Below are 19,632 nucleotides of genomic sequence, written 5' to 3'. Positions count from 1 at the left end.
TCCCAGATTTTCATGTCCACTTTCACACGAGTGGCTCGTTGGCCAAGGGTGTGCCCTGACTCAGCTCACGCTAATCTGCGTGTCCCATGCCCTCGGAACATAGTGATGGGTTTCAGATGACACCTGCCCTATTCGAGCCAATGAGAACACAGGAGATATCTGATGGGGCTTCTAGGAAAGAAGTTTCCATTCTCTTCCAAGGGCAGAGAGGCTACCAAAGAACTGTCTTCCCCTCTTGATGACATACTGGAGAATGTAAAGTTTGGACCAATGCGGCCATGGCTGCTGCCAGAAGGAAGCTGGCTGAGATCAGTCTCACTATACAGCCGTGAAAAGACCTGAGAGAATGGCAGGACTGGACCTCTGGGGACACCACTCATTTCTGGATCATTCTGTGCCTGAAGCTATCTATACACTGTTTAATTACTTGAGCCAATAAATTGACTTTTTTATTTGAACCAGAAAGAGCTAAGATTTCTGTAGCTTACACAGAATAAATCCTAAGTCATATATCTCCCAAACAAAAAGACAGCTCCCTGCAGAGAGAAGCAAAGGGTGGGTTTCTGTGCCCTATGACCAAGAACACAGTTCGCCATGAAATCCCTAGCGTCTAGAATAGTGTGGGACAAACAATAACCATTGATTGAACGAACGCATGAGTCACCCAAGCATGCCTCTGAGCCCCTCCTCTCAAGTTCACCAAGGAAAAGAAGCTGTGGCTAAAAGCTTGCATGGCATTTATTCTCTTGCAGGGGAAGGCAATGAGAAGTTAGCTGAGAGACACTGGAGGGTCGGCTCTGGATCTGGGAGGGCAGAAGCAGGTGGTGGTTGTGGGAGACTCTGTGCTTCTCCCCAGGGTGGCGTCAGAGACCCCAGAGGCTCCGAGACCTGGAGTGGAGACAAGAGCAGAGAAGTGGGCAGGGGTGTGTGTTGTCCGGGGGATATGGGGACTAGAGCTACCTGTCCCGACAGAGCACACCTGGAGTCACATCCTGGAACCCAGTCAGGGGTTTGTGTGGGTTGTGGGGCTTCAGAGATGAAAACCGCAGACTCTGATCGCAGGAAATGGTGGGGACCTCAAAATAGGAGGTGACCCCCGATCTGCCGGCATCAAGTCCCACAGCCTCAGTCAGGGCTACACGAGCTGCCAGAGCCAATCAGGGGCCCTTCCCGGCCCATGTGCTGCAGCCGTGGCCTGATCTGCGGGCACAGCTGAGCAGCCCTGGAGGGAGAGACTGAGAGCCCTCCCTGCCAGCGGGGTTCCTGAGCTCAGCTCTCAGGTCCCTAGTGTCCTGGGCAAAGATGGGACCTGTCTCTCTGATGCCCAGGGATCCCATACTAGGCCGGGCGATGGGAGTTCAATCAGGGCTCTGATGTCTTTGAATATCCCAGTCTGAGGCCGCTTGCTTGGTCTTAACCTCTTTACACGTAATCATTTCATTCAATCTTTGTTGAAAATCAGAAATACGGATTCCTATCCCTTCACAGGAAGGAAACTCAAGCTCACAGAGGTTGAGCTACTTGCTCAAGTCCACAGCTGACCGGAGATGGGGACCTGATGGCACCCCAGGATGGCCTGGAGTATTTCTCAACCGGTTCCAGCTGCAGCCCACCTACCCATCTTCTCCCCACTTTCCACACAGTGGTGGGGGTAACATGTCACTGCAGGGAAGCTTGGTGGGATGTGTATGACAGCTGGATTTCTGTGGGTCGAAACCGTATTGTACATATGTGGGGACATGATGTGGGCCCTCCAGGAATGAGTCCCTGCTGTCACCTCTGCACTCACCTTTTTCAGGTTTGCACATCCTGAGTTTCACACAGATGTCCTTGGGGCTTTTCCCATGAATGATACCCTGGGTGATCTTTTCAAGAGATTTAGTGATTAATTCCTTGCAAAGACCCTTCAGTGGAAATGTCTGCTTGCACACCAGGGACGCAGCGTGTTTGATGGCTTCCTGCAGTAAGAGCACCATAGGAAGACAGAGAATTCAGGTGAGCTCGGCCCCGGACTGCCACCCCCCTGCAGACCCCAGCAGCTCTAGGCCCTGGGCACCCTGACCAAGGGCATGCTGGGAGGAGGGCCTGGTGCCAGGCGGCCACGGAGCAGAGGCTAGAGAGGCAGGGATCAGAACTCATGCCCAGGCACCAAGGCCCTGGCCCAAGCCTGGCCAGGAGGGGCTCTTGAGAGAAGGACAGTTGACCCTGTAGTGTCCCAGTCCCCTGTACATCATTATCCTGCCCCCCTGCCTTCTGTGTGGAGAACAGCGCCCACGGCTCTAGACCCACAGGAAGGGTTCTGCCTGCCAAGCTTCCTGGGTCCCAGCCTGACGGGGCTCGTGCACAGGGCTGTGTGGCGAAGGTTAGGAAAAGAAAGCACTTGGAGTCTTGGCACATTCCACTTGGACGTATCTTCTCCCACCATCCAGTGGAGAAGGATAAAGCTGAGTTCCCAGGGCTGAGGGTGGGCCCTGCAGGGAGAGGGAGCTGAGCAGGATCAGGGAACAAAGCAGAGGGAGGGAGGGAGGGAGGGAGGGAGGGAGGGAGGGAGGGAGGGGGAAGCAGGGCTTCTTGGTGTAACACATCCCTTGTTCAGCAGGTGCTCAGGGCCAGGCAGGGAGCTAAGCTCGTCCACCCCTCAGCTCCTTTAAAGGGCTTCGATAACTTACAAGGGGCGATTATGATCCATCCCACTAAACAGAAAAGAATACTGAGGCTCAGAAAGCATTAAGGGCTTGGCCAAGCCATGCTGCTAGGAATTGGGAGATCTGGGGCATATCAGTCTAGCCCAGGCCACCATGGAACCAATCTCACAAAATTCGTCCCTGGACACACATGGAGGGGCCAAAGGGGAAAGATTCCTACCTGCTCTACGAACAAATTTCCTTTGACAATGGGACGGAAACCACGCATGCTCCTCTTCCTACTTTCACACTCACAGAGCTTCATGATTTCAAGGGATTCTCTGAAGTCAGTCCCAGATACCAGGGGGCCCACAGATCCCCTGCTGAGAAGCCCTGGCCCAACCAGGGATCAGCCCCTTCCTCAGTGTCACCCCTAGTCCTACAAGCCCCACTCATGCCTTTGACTGCCCTGCAAATGGCTCCCCAAATCACAAGCCTCACCTGTGTGATATTATGTCCCACGGCTTTTCTCAGAGCTTGGATTATCATCTTACAAGTCTTGCATCTAAGACCTAGCCGGTCACCCTGTCAGAAACAATACCTCCTGAGATGGTGTCTCAGACACCCCAACAGCCCTTGGCAGGGACCCAGGAGGAGCTCTCTGGTGTCTCCTAGGCCAGCAGGATCATCTAGATTCTTTCTGTGCTTTCAGGCCTGACGCAGGCTGGTTGGTCCCTGCCCACCTTCCTGCTAGTCTTGGTGGGGCTGACACACCCCAGACCCTGCCCCACACCCGCAGCACCTCACCCAGAGAAGCCCCTGACCCATTCTCAACTCTGGTCAGAACCCAGGGGACCCTCCTGGGGAGAGCTCAGCCAGACCCAGGTAGCCCCCCGACCTTTGCCACGGGCACAACGGTGCACAAAACCAGCATCTTCAGCCCACAGCCCTGCCTCCCCACCCCTCTGCCCATCGAGATGTGCAGCCCTGCCTGCTGCTCCCGGGGAGGAGACAATGTGTGAGGGGGTGGTTATGGGAAGTGAGCAAGGAACCAGACACCAACCTGGGGGGACTCCAGGACCAAGCTCTCTAAGAACTGCTTTTCCTGACTCAAGTCAGCGGTCATCAAGTCATTGTCCTCAGGGTTCAAACCAGAAAAGGTCAGCCCTGGGGAAGAAACACCATCAGCACCCCTTCACAAGTGGAAGGAGACAGATCTCCTGGCTGGTGGGAGCCCAGGAGGTAGCTAGAAAACAGGCCAGGAGCAGGGATCTGTGAGGAATCCAGGAGGCCTGTCCTTGCGCTCCGCCCTGGAGCAGCTCGGACCCAGTCTCTGTGCAACAGACTCTGAATTCTTTCTGGAAAACAGGAGAAGATTATCTGCCCCCACCCCCGCCCCCCCACCAACATCATCCAATGACCTCTTTTCTCTCTTTGTCTCTGTTTTTCTGTACTCTCTCTCTCTCTCTCTCTCACACACACACACACACACACACACACACACACACGGATTTGGAGATGCTCTAAGAGAACACTACCCTCATCTCCTTTCAGAGGTCGTTCTTTCTCTCTTCCTTCCCCCAGGAGTTCAAATCTGGTGGCCCAGCCCAACCCAGTCTCCAGACTGTCCCTACCCTCTGCTAAGAAGTAGCTGCCAGGATGTGCGTGGGGGAATGTCCTTACCCGGGGTGGCCAGGAGCACTGAGGCAAGGAGCAGGAGGGCCCAGGAGGTCATGGTGGGGCAGCTGCTGAAGCACTCTTCACACCCCGCTTTATGTGGCTGGCCGCCTCGCAATCTGACCTTGTCGGGTCCTGCTCCTCTTATAGGCCTTGTCCCCGTGTCACTGGCTTTACCACAAACACAGACACCAGTTTGTGGAGAAGTGGGGGGAGGAGTGCTTCCTCAGAGACTCCACGCTGTCTATCTTCCACCTCCCCCCACCACACACACACTGCTAGAGCTTTCCCAGTGAGTGGGGGTGCTGGAGGGCAGCAGCTGCCATGATGCCCCCCACCCCCTGCCCTCAGATGAGTTAGTGGCCAGAGCAATCCCTGCACCTGAGGGCTCAGGTGGGCCCTTGGCCCTGGAGCTTCCCACCCCTTCCCCCTTCCCTCCCCTCCTCTCCCAGGGGTCTATGCTGGTGTCCCTCCACCAGCCACCTCCTGCATCCCTGCTCTCCCCCAACCATCTCAGCCAATGGAGCACCACCAGACCCCGCCACATTTAGAGACAGGTCCCTCAGTGTAGATGCAGACAGCTCCTCCCAGTCCCGCTCTCGGGCTTGGTGATCCCCGAGCATGGACACCACAGACACCCTGGGTCCCCAGCCCCTCACCAGCCTCCTGGCCACCATCACGGAGGCAGGCTTTTCCCTCAGAGCCAGGTTCAGCCCAGCCGTCCCTCACCTGATCCATAGGGAGAGACAGCAGCCCGTGCGAAGGAAGTGAGCCCCGGACAGGGATCTAGTCCCAGCGCCCCGGGTCTGACCTCTCATCTGTGCCATGAAGGTCACTGGCCTCATCTGCAATGAAAATACAAGCTGCGCAGGTCACATCCACTATCAGATAGAAAATAAGTCATCGTTTAGTGTAAGTGTGTCCAAAGATTGCATGGAATACACTCACACTGAAATGTGTTTGCTGTTTAGCTGACACTCACATTAAACTGGGCATCCCACCTTTTGTCTGGCAACCTTCCCCCACCTCCTTCGTGGCTCAGAGGAGGAAACTGGGTGCGGAGAACAGGGGCCCTGCCCTCAGCCACATGGCCGGCTGGGGTCCTGCTTGGACTAGAACCTTCCCCCACCTCCAGCTGCTGAGACGGCAGAGGCACGCGGCCAGGACGAGCTGGCAAGGCCCCCTCAGCACCTCCCAGCCCCCTGTCCCCCTTCAGTATCTGCTCGGACCACTCCACGCCTTCCACCTGCCCGGGAATCCCATCATGGGCTAGTGCTGAGCCTCAGCCTGCCCTTTTTCTCTGAAATACTCTACTTCCTGAGCCCATTCAGAGCCCTGCTCTCTGCTCAGCTTCTGCCTAGAAGGAAAGAGGGTGGAGTCCAGGCAAGCAGGCCTCCGACAAGCTGGGGGCACCTTGAGCGACATACTCCACCTCCTGGAGCCTCATTTCCCTTACCTGTGAAATGGGTGTAGTGTCACCTGTTCACAGGGCCCCAGTGCTGTGTGTGTGTGTGTGTGTGTGTGTGTGTGCGTGTGCGTGTGAGGAAGCTTCACAGCCTGCGATGTGCCAAGCAGAAGTAATCTGGTATCCTGGGTCAGCATTCCCCAACATGACTTCTATAAGGGTTACTCCTATGGGAGGTGAGCAAGTGCTGTGGAGGGGGAGTGGGGATGGGGTTCCCGTCATCCAGAGTAAATGACAGACACACTTTAACACAGTAGTGTGTGTTGCCTTGTTATTAGATTCAGAAATAAAAGAAGGGACATTTTGTCCTTACAGAGAAGAGAATGGGCATACTATGAACAGTTATATGTTATTAAATTGGACCACATCCCTGTAAAGATACAAACTATTGAAACAGACTGAAAAGAATGGGAAGAGTGAATAGATGTATAATAAGTAAAGACATGGAATGAGTCATGCAAACACCACCCACAAACAAACATCCAGGTCAGATATCTTTACAGATGAATTCTACCAAGCATTAGAAGAATTAGTATGAATTCTTCCCAAACTCTTCCAAGAAATAGAACAGGATGCCCTGATGCCAAACCAGAAAAAGGCAACACAGGAAAAGTACAGACCAATATCTCCCCTGAATATGGATGCCATAACCCTCTTCAAAATCCTGGCAAGCTGAATCCAGTAACATATAAAAAGAATTCTGTACCAGACCAACCAGAATGTATTCAGGAATGCAAAGTGATTTAACACCCCAAAATCAGTTATGTAATTCACTGTACCAACAGAACCCAAATAAAAGCCGCATGATCCTGGGGTGCTTGGGTGGCTCAGTTGGTTAAGCATCCGACTTGGGCCTAGGTCATGATCTCGTGGTTCCTGAGTTCGAGCCTCTCATGGGCCTGTCTGCTGTCAACACAGAGCCCCCTTCGGATCTTCTGTCTCCTGCTCTCTGCCCTTCCCCCACTCACGTGCTCATGTGCTGGCATGTGCACGCACGTGCTCTCTCTCTCTCTCTCTCTCTCTCTCAAAAAATAAACAAACTTAAAAACAAACCACATGATCCTCTCAATGGACACAGAAACACCATTTGAAAAAACTCAACATCTCTTCTTGTTAAAACACTCACTAAGAATAGAAGGGAAAGTCTGCAACCTGATAGGTGGCATCTATGAAATTCCCCGAGCTGACATCAGACTCTGTGAAGAAAGACTAAATACCTTCCCCCAAAGATCAGGAACAAGACAGGATGTCTGCTCTCCAGACATCTATTCCGTATTGCACTGACGATTCTAGCCAGGAGAACTAAGTAAAAAAATGAAAAAAAAAAAAACAAAAAACATTTTGATTAGCAAGGAAGATGTACAGCTCTCTATTTACAGATAACATCTCCTCCACACAGAAAATACTTAAAAATCCCCAAAATGAATTAAACTGAGATGTGTTTAGATGCCATAGACCTGCATTTTCCAATGATTCAGACTGTCCAACGGTAGATTTACTAGATGAAAATTACTCCGTGGCTGGAATGAGGCCTCTAACTGTATTTTATGTGAGTTGATTAACCTGATTTGGAGGTTGTTTGTGTAATTATTGTAAAATCCCTGCAAAGAGCATGCTAACAGGCTGCCCTTAAAAATCCTCATAACCTTTGCACTCGTGTGACTAACCAAATATGTGGACCACTTTTGAGAAACTGCCGTTCTGCTAACCAATTTCCGCAAGACCCTATGAAGACAGTGCTCATAAAAGGGAATTTAAATGTCTTCAAACAGTGGTGCTGGGGAAACTGGACAGCCCCATGCAGAAGAATGAAGGTAGACCTGATGTTCCACCATATGCAAAAGAGTCACTAGAAAAGGATCCAACACCTACACGTAAGACCCAAAACTATAAAATCGCTAGAAAAAACATAAGGGGAACGCTGCATGACTTCCGACTTGGTGGTGAATTCTCAGATATGACACCAAGAAATGCAACAATATGGACAAATAGCATTGCATCAAGCTTAAAAACTTTGTGCATGAAACAGCACAGTTGACAAAGTAAAAGGGCAATTTATGGAATACATAAATATGTTTGCAAATCATTAATAACGGAGTAATACCCAGAAAGTACAAAGAAATGTTAAAATTCACAAATAAACAGCAAATGATTTAAAAAAGGCAAAAGAGGGGCCCCTGGTGGCTCGGTCGGTTTAGCGTCCGACTTCAGCTTAGATCATGACCTCACGGTTTGTGGGTTTGAGCCCCACGTTGGGGGGGTTGCTGTGCAGACGCTGGACCGGCTTCAGATTCTACGTCTCCCTCTCTCTCTGTCTCTCCCCTGCTCACACTCTGTCTCTCAAAAATAAATAAACATTATAAAAAATAAGCTCAAAAGACTTTGAATAGGCACTCTCCCTACAAAATATAGAAATGGCTAACAAGCATATGAAAAGATGCTCCCCACATCAATAATAGTCAGGGAAATGCAAGGCAAAGCCACAAGGAGATAGCACCCCACCCATGAAGACGGCCCTTATCAAAAAAAAGAAAATATCAAGTGTTGGTAAAGATATGGAGAAAGTGTGCACTGTTGTAAAACTGTAAGACCGTTACGCAAAGCAATATGGTGGTTCCTCAAATATATATAAATACACACACACACACACACACACACACACACACACACACACGTTATTTCATCTTAAAAACAAAAACTCATGTCGAATGCCACACCAAAGATGAACTTTGGGGACATCATGCTAAGTGAAATAAGGCAATTACAAAAAGACAAATCTCTGATTCCATTTGTACGAGGTGTCTAAAGTAGTCAAATTAAAGGAAATATAAAATAGAAATATGTGGACCACTTTTGAGAAACTGTAGTTTTCTCAGGCTTTAAGACGGGGGCGAAGGAAAGTTGTGGCTTCACAATCAGTCTGGAGTTCGAGTTTTGTAAGACGAAAAAGATCTGGATGTCCGTGTCACAACAATGTGAATATACTCAACACTGCGGCGTGTACGTTACCACATTGCTAAGATGGTAAATTCTGTTATGAGTTTCTTACAGCAATGAAAAAATAGCGTTCCTGATAGAAGGAGGTGGTTCACGTTGCACACAAGCGCTTCGCCTTGAGATAACCACCAACCTCCCTGTGCATTAGAACTTCCTTCTCATTCCTTCCCACCTCATCACACAGGAGGCCACAGGACAGGCTCTCAGGCAATGCCAGTTAATAAAATGAATAATTGTTGCTGCTTCTACAAACAGAGGGGAGTTAGGGTGCTAGGTAAATTTAATGTGCTATTACTGGTCGTTTGTAGTTTGGCAGGTGCTTGAGGTAAGTGTCTTTCTTTCGTTTGTTTCCTATTCTGACACCAGGGTGTGACACACAGTAGGGACTTGTCCCGAGCTCTGAGAGAAGCCACTGGAAAGTGAGGACATGTGGTTGTGGTTTGGAAAGAGCGTGGGGCTGCCCTGTCCAGAAGGGATGGGGGAGCCAAGGCAGAAGGGAGTCTGAAGACCACCCAGAGACAGATGCAGAGCCTGGCCAGGGCGAAGGGGTCTGCACCAGGATGGGGCAATTCCAACTTCCCAGGAGGGAGTCATTTGCTCCAGTTTGGGTCAGGGGTTGATGTGGCCTGGAGGGAGGGATGTCACATGACACAAGCTTGCTGTCCTGGGCTGTTGGGTGGATGACAGGGGAAATGGTAGAGAACTGAGAAGGGCCTGGCGGCGAGCAGGTACCCCCAGTGGAGTCTGGATTATGAAGCCAGTGCACTCACACTCCCTCCTGACAGGCTACAGGAGCTGGCTTGGCCTCTGTCCTTTACTAGCTTTTATCCCTAAGAGTGAGGCCACCTTCCCAAAGCTCCCACCTTTGGGAGTCTGTGCTGACGCTCCATGTGCCCTGGACCCCTCCTCTCCCTTCACAAGGCCTTCCCTGGGGCTGTACCTCACATCTGTCCAGCACCATGGGCCTCTCCCCTCTCCTGGGACCATTTCCCCCTGCATGTAAACACCTTAATCGCAGACCCCACCTCTAATTTCACATGGCCTCCAGCTCGGCCCCATTTCTCTTCGATTCTTTACTGCTAGCCCCTTAATAAAGCTGCCCGTACCTGCTAAGGTCACACATATCAAATCAATATGTGTCCTGTGGGAATAAATTTTGCAACTATGTCTACATGTATTAATTGGCATCTAGAATAAGGTAACATGTCCCCATTTCCCTTATTTGATTATTAATGTCTTATTTATATCTCTATGAATTCATTAATCCTCATTTAATCCATGGGTTATAATCCCATATATTCCTTATGCGTTTCAACACTCAAATGGCTTCAGATTTCACACTGGGAGTCCTGGAACTGCTTTTTGGATTGAGCCCTGCCTGATGCACGTTTGCGTCTAGTGATGTTGGTATCCCTTTCCCTCTCCCAGCAATGATCTCCCAGATTTTCATGTCCACTTTCACACGAGTGGCTCGTTGGCCAAGGGTGTGCCCTGACTCAGCTCACGCTAATCTGCGTGTCCCATGCCCTCGGAACATAGTGATGGGTTTCAGATGACACCTGCCCTATTCGAGCCAATGAGAACACAGGAGATATCTGATGGGGCTTCTAGGAAAGAAGTTTCCATTCTCTTCCAAGGGCAGAGAGGCTACCAAAGAACTGTCTTCCCCTCTTGATGACATACTGGAGAATGTAAAGTTTGGACCAATGCGGCCATGGCTGCTGCCAGAAGGAAGCTGGCTGAGATCAGTCTCACTATACAGCCGTGAAAAGACCTGAGAGAATGGCAGGACTGGACCTCTGGGGACACCACTCATTTCTGGATCATTCTGTGCCTGAAGCTATCTATACACTGTTTAATTACTTGAGCCAATAAATTGACTTTTTTATTTGAACCAGAAAGAGCTAAGATTTCTGTAGCTTACACAGAATAAATCCTAAGTCATATATCTCCCAAACAAAAAGACAGCTCCCTGCAGAGAGAAGCAAAGGGTGGGTTTCTGTGCCCTATGACCAAGAACACAGTTCGCCATGAAATCCCTAGCGTCTAGAATAGTGTGGGACAAACAATAACCATTGATTGAACGAACGCATGAGTCACCCAAGCATGCCTCTGAGCCCCTCCTCTCAAGTTCACCAAGGAAAAGAAGCTGTGGCTAAAAGCTTGCATGGCATTTATTCTCTTGCAGGGGAAGGCAATGAGAAGTTAGCTGAGAGACACTGGAGGGTCGGCTCTGGATCTGGGAGGGCAGAAGCAGGTGGTGGTTGTGGGAGACTCTGTGCTTCTCCCCAGGGTGGCGTCAGAGACCCCAGAGGCTCCGAGACCTGGAGTGGAGACAAGAGCAGAGAAGTGGGCAGGGGTGTGTGTTGTCCGGGGGATATGGGGACTAGAGCTACCTGTCCCGACAGAGCACACCTGGAGTCACATCCTGGAACCCAGTCAGGGGTTTGTGTGGGTTGTGGGGCTTCAGAGATGAAAACCGCAGACTCTGATCGCAGGAAATGGTGGGGACCTCAAAATAGGAGGTGACCCCCGATCTGCCGGCATCAAGTCCCACAGCCTCAGTCAGGGCTACACGAGCTGCCAGAGCCAATCAGGGGCCCTTCCCGGCCCATGTGCTGCAGCCGTGGCCTGATCTGCGGGCACAGCTGAGCAGCCCTGGAGGGAGAGACTGAGAGCCCTCCCTGCCAGCGGGGTTCCTGAGCTCAGCTCTCAGGTCCCTAGTGTCCTGGGCAAAGATGGGACCTGTCTCTCTGATGCCCAGGGATCCCATACTAGGCCGGGCGATGGGAGTTCAATCAGGGCTCTGATGTCTTTGAATATCCCAGTCTGAGGCCGCTTGCTTGGTCTTAACCTCTTTACACGTAATCATTTCATTCAATCTTTGTTGAAAATCAGAAATACGGATTCCTATCCCTTCACAGGAAGGAAACTCAAGCTCACAGAGGTTGAGCTACTTGCTCAAGTCCACAGCTGACCGGAGATGGGGACCTGATGGCACCCCAGGATGGCCTGGAGTATTTCTCAACCGGTTCCAGCTGCAGCCCACCTACCCATCTTCTCCCCACTTTCCACACAGTGGTGGGGGTAACATGTCACTGCAGGGAAGCTTGGTGGGATGTGTATGACAGCTGGATTTCTGTGGGTCGAAACCGTATTGTACATATGTGGGGACATGATGTGGGCCCTCCAGGAATGAGTCCCTGCTGTCACCTCTGCACTCACCTTTTTCAGGTTTGCACATCCTGAGTTTCACACAGATGTCCTTGGGGCTTTTCCCATGAATGATACCCTGGGTGATCTTTTCAAGAGATTTAGTGATTAATTCCTTGCAAAGACCCTTCAGTGGAAATGTCTGCTTGCACACCAGGGACGCAGCGTGTTTGATGGCTTCCTGCAGTAAGAGCACCATAGGAAGACAGAGAATTCAGGTGAGCTCGGCCCCGGACTGCCACCCCCCTGCAGACCCCAGCAGCTCTAGGCCCTGGGCACCCTGACCAAGGGCATGCTGGGAGGAGGGCCTGGTGCCAGGCGGCCACGGAGCAGAGGCTAGAGAGGCAGGGATCAGAACTCATGCCCAGGCACCAAGGCCCTGGCCCAAGCCTGGCCAGGAGGGGCTCTTGAGAGAAGGACAGTTGACCCTGTAGTGTCCCAGTCCCCTGTACATCATTATCCTGCCCCCCTGCCTTCTGTGTGGAGAACAGCGCCCACGGCTCTAGACCCACAGGAAGGGTTCTGCCTGCCAAGCTTCCTGGGTCCCAGCCTGACGGGGCTCGTGCACAGGGCTGTGTGGCGAAGGTTAGGAAAAGAAAGCACTTGGAGTCTTGGCACATTCCACTTGGACGTATCTTCTCCCACCATCCAGTGGAGAAGGATAAAGCTGAGTTCCCAGGGCTGAGGGTGGGCCCTGCAGGGAGAGGGAGCTGAGCAGGATCAGGGAACAAAGCAGAGGGAGGGAGGGAGGGAGGGAGGGAGGGAGGGAGGGAGGGGGAAGCAGGGCTTCTTGGTGTAACACATCCCTTGTTCAGCAGGTGCTCAGGGCCAGGCAGGGAGCTAAGCTCGTCCACCCCTCAGCTCCTTTAAAGGGCTTCGATAACTTACAAGGGGCGATTATGATCCATCCCACTAAACAGAAAAGAATACTGAGGCTCAGAAAGCATTAAGGGCTTGGCCAAGCCATGCTGCTAGGAATTGGGAGATCTGGGGCATATCAGTCTAGCCCAGGCCACCATGGAACCAATCTCACAAAATTCGTCCCTGGACACACATGGAGGGGCCAAAGGGGAAAGATTCCTACCTGCTCTACGAACAAATTTCCTTTGACAATGGGACGGAAACCACGCATGCTCCTCTTCCTACTTTCACACTCACAGAGCTTCATGATTTCAAGGGATTCTCTGAAGTCAGTCCCAGATACCAGGGGGCCCACAGATCCCCTGCTGAGAAGCCCTGGCCCAACCAGGGATCAGCCCCTTCCTCAGTGTCACCCCTAGTCCTACAAGCCCCACTCATGCCTTTGACTGCCCTGCAAATGGCTCCCCAAATCACAAGCCTCACCTGTGTGATATTATGTCCCACGGCTTTTCTCAGAGCTTGGATTATCATCTTACAAGTCTTGCATCTAAGACCTAGCCGGTCACCCTGTCAGAAACAATACCTCCTGAGATGGTGTCTCAGACACCCCAACAGCCCTTGGCAGGGACCCAGGAGGAGCTCTCTGGTGTCTCCTAGGCCAGCAGGATCATCTAGATTCTTTCTGTGCTTTCAGGCCTGACGCAGGCTGGTTGGTCCCTGCCCACCTTCCTGCTAGTCTTGGTGGGGCTGACACACCCCAGACCCTGCCCCACACCCGCAGCACCTCACCCAGAGAAGCCCCTGACCCATTCTCAACTCTGGTCAGAACCCAGGGGACCCTCCTGGGGAGAGCTCAGCCAGACCCAGGTAGCCCCCCGACCTTTGCCACGGGCACAACGGTGCACAAAACCAGCATCTTCAGCCCACAGCCCTGCCTCCCCACCCCTCTGCCCATCGAGATGTGCAGCCCTGCCTGCTGCTCCCGGGGAGGAGACAATGTGTGAGGGGGTGGTTATGGGAAGTGAGCAAGGAACCAGACACCAACCTGGGGGGACTCCAGGACCAAGCTCTCTAAGAACTGCTTTTCCTGACTCAAGTCAGCGGTCATCAAGTCATTGTCCTCAGGGTTCAAACCAGAAAAGGTCAGCCCTGGGGAAGAAACACCATCAGCACCCCTTCACAAGTGGAAGGAGACAGATCTCCTGGCTGGTGGGAGCCCAGGAGGTAGCTAGAAAACAGGCCAGGAGCAGGGATCTGTGAGGAATCCAGGAGGCCTGTCCTTGCGCTCCGCCCTGGAGCAGCTCGGACCCAGTCTCTGTGCAACAGACTCTGAATTCTTTCTGGAAAACAGGAGAAGATTATCTGCCCCCACCCCCGCCCCCCCACCAACATCATCCAATGACCTCTTTTCTCTCTTTGTCTCTGTTTTTCTGTACTCTCTCTCTCTCTCTCTCTCACACACACACACACACACACACACACACACACACGGATTTGGAGATGCTCTAAGAGAACACTACCCTCATCTCCTTTCAGAGGTCGTTCTTTCTCTCTTCCTTCCCCCAGGAGTTCAAATCTGGTGGCCCAGCCCAACCCAGTCTCCAGACTGTCCCTACCCTCTGCTAAGAAGTAGCTGCCAGGATGTGCGTGGGGGAATGTCCTTACCCGGGGTGGCCAGGAGCACTGAGGCAAGGAGCAGGAGGGCCCAGGAGGTCATGGTGGGGCAGCTGCTGAAGCACTCTTCACACCCCGCTTTATGTGGCTGGCCGCCTCGCAATCTGACCTTGTCGGGTCCTGCTCCTCTTATAGGCCTTGTCCCCGTGTCACTGGCTTTACCACAAACACAGACACCAGTTTGTGGAGAAGTGGGGGGAGGAGTGCTTCCTCAGAGACTCCACGCTGTCTATCTTCCACCTCCCCCCACCACACACACACTGCTAGAGCTTTCCCAGTGAGTGGGGGTGCTGGAGGGCAGCAGCTGCCATGATGCCCCCCACCCCCTGCCCTCAGATGAGTTAGTGGCCAGAGCAATCCCTGCACCTGAGGGCTCAGGTGGGCCCTTGGCCCTGGAGCTTCCCACCCCTTCCCCCTTCCCTCCCCTCCTCTCCCAGGGGTCTATGCTGGTGTCCCTCCACCAGCCACCTCCTGCATCCCTGCTCTCCCCCAACCATCTCAGCCAATGGAGCACCACCAGACCCCGCCACATTTAGAGACAGGTCCCTCAGTGTAGATGCAGACAGCTCCTCCCAGTCCCGCTCTCGGGCTTGGTGATCCCCGAGCATGGACACCACAGACACCCTGGGTCCCCAGCCCCTCACCAGCCTCCTGGCCACCATCACGGAGGCAGGCTTTTCCCTCAGAGCCAGGTTCAGCCCAGCCGTCCCTCACCTGGTCCATAGGGAGAGACAGCAGCCCGTGCGAAGGAAGTGAGTCCCGGACGGGGATCTAGTCCCAACTCCTCGGGTCTGACCCCTCATCTGTGCCATGAAGGTCACTGGCCTCATCTGCAATGAAAATACAAGCTGCGCAGGTCACATCCACTATCAGATAGAAAATAAGTCATCGTTTAGTGTAAGTGTGTCCAAAGATTGCATGGAATACACTCACACTGAAATGTGTTTGCTGTTTAGCTGACACTCACATTAAACTGGGCATCCCACCTTTTGTCTGGCAACCTTCCCCCACCTCCTTCGTGGCTCAGAGGAGGAAACTGGGTGCGGAGAACAGGGGCCCTGCCCTCAGCCACATGGCCGGCTGGGGTCCTGCTTGGACTAGAACCTTCCCCCACCTCCAGCTGCTGAGACGGCAGAGGCACGCGGCCAGGACGAGCTGGCAAGGCCCCCTCAGCACCTCCCAGCCCCCTGTCCCCCTTCAGTATCTGCTCGGACCACTCCACGCCTTCCACCTGCCCGGGAATCCCATCATGGGCTAGTGCTGAGCCTCAGCCTGCCCTTTTTCTCTGAAATACTCTACTTCCTGAGCCCATTCAGAGCCCTGCTCTCTGCTCAGCTTCTGCCTAGAAGGAAAGAGGGTGGAGTCCAGGCAAGCAGGCCTCCGACAAGCTGGGGGCACCTTGAGCGACATACTCCACCTCCTGGAGCCTCATTTCCCTTACCTGTGAAATGGGTGTAGTGTCACCTGTTCACAGGGCCCCAGTGCTGTGTGTGTGTGTGTGTGTGTGTGTGTGTGTGTGTGTGCGTGTGCGTGTGAGGAAGCTTCACAGCCTGCGATGTGCCAAGCAGAAGTAATCTGGTATCCTGGGTCAGCATTCCCCAACATGACTTCTATAAGGGTTACTCCTATGGGAGGTGAGCAAGTGCTGTGGAGGGGGAGTGGGGATGGGGTTCCCGTCATCCAGAGTAAATGACAGACACACTTTAACACAGTAGTGTGTGTTGCCTTGTTATTAGATTCAGAAATAAAAGAAGGGACATTTTGTCCTTACAGAGAAGAGAATGGGCATACTATGAACAGTTATATGTTATTAAATTGGACCACATCCCTGTAAAGATACAAACTATTGAAACAGACTGAAAAGAATGGGAAGAGTGAATAGATGTATAATAAGTAAAGACATGGAATGAGTCATGCAAACACCACCCACAAACAAACATCCAGGTCAGATATCTTTACAGATGAATTCTACCAAGCATTAGAAGAATTAGTATGAATTCTTCCCAAACTCTTCCAAGAAATAGAACAGGATGCCCTGATGCCAAACCAGAAAAAGGCAACACAGGAAAAGTACAGACCAATATCTCCCCTGAATATGGATGCCATAACCCTCTTCAAAATCCTGGCAAGCTGAATCCAGTAACATATAAAAAGAATTCTGTACCAGACCAACCAGAATGTATTCAGGAATGCAAAGTGATTTAACACCCCAAAATCAGTTATGTAATTCACTGTACCAACAGAACCCAAATAAAAGCCGCATGATCCTGGGGTGCTTGGGTGGCTCAGTTGGTTAAGCATCCGACTTGGGCCTAGGTCATGATCTCGTGGTTCCTGAGTTCGAGCCTCTCATGGGCCTGTCTGCTGTCAACACAGAGCCCCCTTCGGATCTTCTGTCTCCTGCTCTCTGCCCTTCCCCCACTCACGTGCTCATGTGCTGGCATGTGCACGCACGTGCTCTCTCTCTCTCTCTCTCTCTCTCTCAAAAAATAAACAAACTTAAAAACAAACCACATGATCCTCTCAATGGACACAGAAACACCATTTGAAAAAACTCAACATCTCTTCTTGTTAAAACACTCACTAAGAATAGAAGGGAAAGTCTGCAACCTGATAGGTGGCATCTATGAAATTCCCCGAGCTGACATCAGACTCTGTGAAGAAAGACTAAATACCTTCCCCCAAAGATCAGGAACAAGACAGGATGTCTGCTCTCCAGACATCTATTCCGTATTGCACTGACGATTCTAGCCAGGAGAACTAAGTAAAAAAATGAAAAAAAAAAAAACAAAAAACATTTTGATTAGCAAGGAAGATGTACAGCTCTCTATTTACAGATAACATCTCCTCCACACAGAAAATACTTAAAAATCCCCAAAATGAATTAAACTGAGATGTGTTTAGATGCCATAGACCTGCATTTTCCAATGATTCAGACTGTCCAACGGTAGATTTACTAGATGAAAATTACTCCGTGGCTGGAATGAGGCCTCTAACTGTATTTTATGTGAGTTGATTAACCTGATTTGGAGGTTGTTTGTGTAATTATTGTAAAATCCCTGCAAAGAGCATGCTAACAGGCTGCCCTTAAAAATCCTCATAACCTTTGCACTCGTGTGACTAACCAAATATGTGGACCACTTTTGAGAAACTGCCGTTCTGCTAACCAATTTCCGCAAGACCCTATGAAGACAGTGCTCATAAAAGGGAATTTAAATGTCTTCAAACAGTGGTGCTGGGGAAACTGGACAGCCCCATGCAGAAGAATGAAGGTAGACCTGATGTTCCACCATATGCAAAAGAGTCACTAGAAAAGGATCCAACACCTACACGTAAGACCCAAAACTATAAAATCGCTAGAAAAAACATAAGGGGAACGCTGCATGACTTCCGACTTGGTGGTGAATTCTCAGATATGACACCAAGAAATGCAACAATATGGACAAATAGCATTGCATCAAGCTTAAAAACTTTGTGCATGAAACAGCACAGTTGACAAAGTAAAAGGGCAATTTATGGAATACATAAATATGTTTGCAAATCATTAATAACGGAGTAATACCCAGAAAGTACAAAGAAATGTTAAAATTCACAAATAAACAGCAAATGATTTAAAAAAGGCAAAAGAGGGGCCCCTGGTGGCTCGGTCGGTTTAGCGTCCGACTTCAGCTTAGATCATGACCTCACGGTTTGTGGGTTTGAGCCCCACGTTGGGGGGGTTGCTGTGCAGACGCTGGACCGGCTTCAGATTCTACGTCTCCCTCTCTCTCTGTCTCTCCCCTGCTCACACTCTGTCTCTCAAAAATAAATAAACATTATAAAAAATAAGCTCAAAAGACTTTGAATAGGCACTCTCCCTACAAAATATAGAAATGGCTAACAAGCATATGAAAAGATGCTCCCCACATCAATAATAGTCAGGGAAATGCAAGGCAAAGCCACAAGGAGATAGCACCCCACCCATGAAGACGGCCCTTATCAAAAAAAAAGAAAATATCAAGTGTTGGTAAAGATATGGAGAAAGTGTGCACTGTTGTAAAACTGTAAGACCGTTACGCAAAGCAATATGGTGGTTCCTCAAATATATATAAATACACACACACACACACACACACACACACACACACACACACGTTATTTCATCTTAAAAACAAAAACTCATGTCGAATGCCACACCAAAGATGAACTTTGGGGACATCATGCTAAGTGAAATAAGGCAATTACAAAAAGACAAATCTCTGATTCCATTTGTACGAGGTGTCTAAAGTAGTCAAATTAAAGGAAATATAAAATAGAAATATGTGGACCACTTTTGAGAAACTGTAGTTTTCTCAGGCTTTAAGACGGGGGCGAAGGAAAGTTGTGGCTTCACAATCAGTCTGGAGTTCGAGTTTTGTAAGACGAAAAAGATCTGGATGTCCGTGTCACAACAATGTGAATATACTCAACACTGCGGCGTGTACGTTACCACATTGCTAAGATGGTAAATTCTGTTATGAGTTTCTTACAGCAATGAAAAAATAGCGTTCCTGATAGAAGGAGGTGGTTCACGTTGCACACAAGCGCTTCGCCTTGAGATAACCACCAACCTCCCTGTGCATTAGAACTTCCTTCTCATTCCTTCCCACCTCATCACACAGGAGGCCACAGGACAGGCTCTCAGGCAATGCCAGTTAATAAAATGAATAATTGTTGCTGCTTCTACAAACAGAGGGGAGTTAGGGTGCTAGGTAAATTTAATGTGCTATTACTGGTCGTTTGTAGTTTGGCAGGTGCTTGAGGTAAGTGTCTTTCTTTCGTTTGTTTCCTATTCTGACACCAGGGTGTGACACACAGTAGGGACTTGTCCCGAGCTCTGAGAGAAGCCACTGGAAAGTGAGGACATGTGGTTGTGGTTTGGAAAGAGCGTGGGGCTGCCCTGTCCAGAAGGGATGGGGGAGCCAAGGCAGAAGGGAGTCTGAAGACCACCCAGAGACAGATGCAGAGCCTGGCCAGGGCGAAGGGGTCTGCACCAGGATGGGGCAATTCCAACTTCCCAGGAGGGAGTCATTTGCTCCAGTTTGGGTCAGGGGTTGATGTGGCCTGGAGGGAGGGATGTCACATGACACAAGCTTGCTGTCC

At 50.8% G+C, this 19,632-nt stretch overlaps 2 protein-coding genes across 2 annotated transcripts; both read right to left on the bottom strand.

Moving 5' to 3' along the window:
* Positions 1-729: 729 nt before the first annotated feature.
* On the bottom strand, positions 730-4,559 carry LOC128311246 (antimicrobial peptide NK-lysin-like). Its single transcript, XM_053200860.1, has 5 exons — positions 4,308-4,559; positions 3,688-3,791; positions 3,126-3,209; positions 1,790-1,958; positions 730-888 (listed from the first exon to the last, which is right to left on the bottom strand). The coding sequence occupies exons 1-5, from the start codon at positions 4,357-4,359 to the stop codon at positions 770-772; spliced, it is 528 nt and encodes a 175-aa protein (XP_053056835.1). The 5' UTR covers positions 4,360-4,559; the 3' UTR covers positions 730-769.
* Positions 4,560-10,928: 6,369 nt separating this feature from the next.
* Positions 10,929-14,752, bottom strand: LOC128311369 (antimicrobial peptide NK-lysin-like). Its single transcript, XM_053201372.1, has 5 exons — positions 14,503-14,752; positions 13,883-13,986; positions 13,321-13,404; positions 11,989-12,157; positions 10,929-11,087 (listed from the first exon to the last, which is right to left on the bottom strand). Exons 1-5 carry the CDS (start codon positions 14,552-14,554, stop codon positions 10,969-10,971), a joined length of 528 nt encoding a protein of 175 aa, XP_053057347.1. The 5' UTR covers positions 14,555-14,752; the 3' UTR covers positions 10,929-10,968.
* Between the last annotated feature and the right edge of the window lie 4,880 nt (positions 14,753-19,632).

The sequence above is a fragment of the Acinonyx jubatus genome, chromosome A3 (genome assembly GCF_027475565.1).
Source record: "Acinonyx jubatus isolate Ajub_Pintada_27869175 chromosome A3, VMU_Ajub_asm_v1.0, whole genome shotgun sequence".
NCBI lineage: Eukaryota > Metazoa > Chordata > Mammalia > Carnivora > Felidae > Acinonyx > Acinonyx jubatus.
The sequence above is the reverse complement of the archived record's forward strand: the minus strand, read 5'-3'. Positions and strand labels throughout refer to the sequence as shown.

What these genes read in the sequence shown, in the direction of transcription:
- LOC128311369 (XM_053201372.1), bottom strand. Translation starts at nt 14,554, where the DNA reads ATGACCTCCTGGGCCCTCCTGCTCCTTGCCTCAGTGCTCCTGGCCACC. An exon ending in AGTGCTCCTGGCCACCCCGG is followed by an intron (nt 13,987 to 14,502) that starts GTAAGGACATTC and finishes TTTCTTCCCCAG; the next exon opens with GGCTGACCTTTTCTGGTTTG. An exon ending in TGGGACATAATATCACACAG is followed by an intron (nt 12,158 to 13,320) that starts GTGAGGCTTGTG and finishes CTCTTACTGCAG; the next exon opens with GAAGCCATCAAACACGCTGC.
- LOC128311246 (XM_053200860.1), bottom strand. Translation starts at nt 4,359, where the DNA reads ATGACCTCCTGGGCCCTCCTGCTCCTTGCCTCAGTGCTCCTGGCCACC. An exon ending in AGTGCTCCTGGCCACCCCGG is followed by an intron (nt 3,792 to 4,307) that starts GTAAGGACATTC and finishes TTTCTTCCCCAG; the next exon opens with GGCTGACCTTTTCTGGTTTG. An exon ending in TGGTCCTGGAGTCCCCCCAG is followed by an intron (nt 3,210 to 3,687) that starts GTTGGTGTCTGG and finishes TGTTTCTGACAG; the next exon opens with GGTGACCGGCTAGGTCTTAG.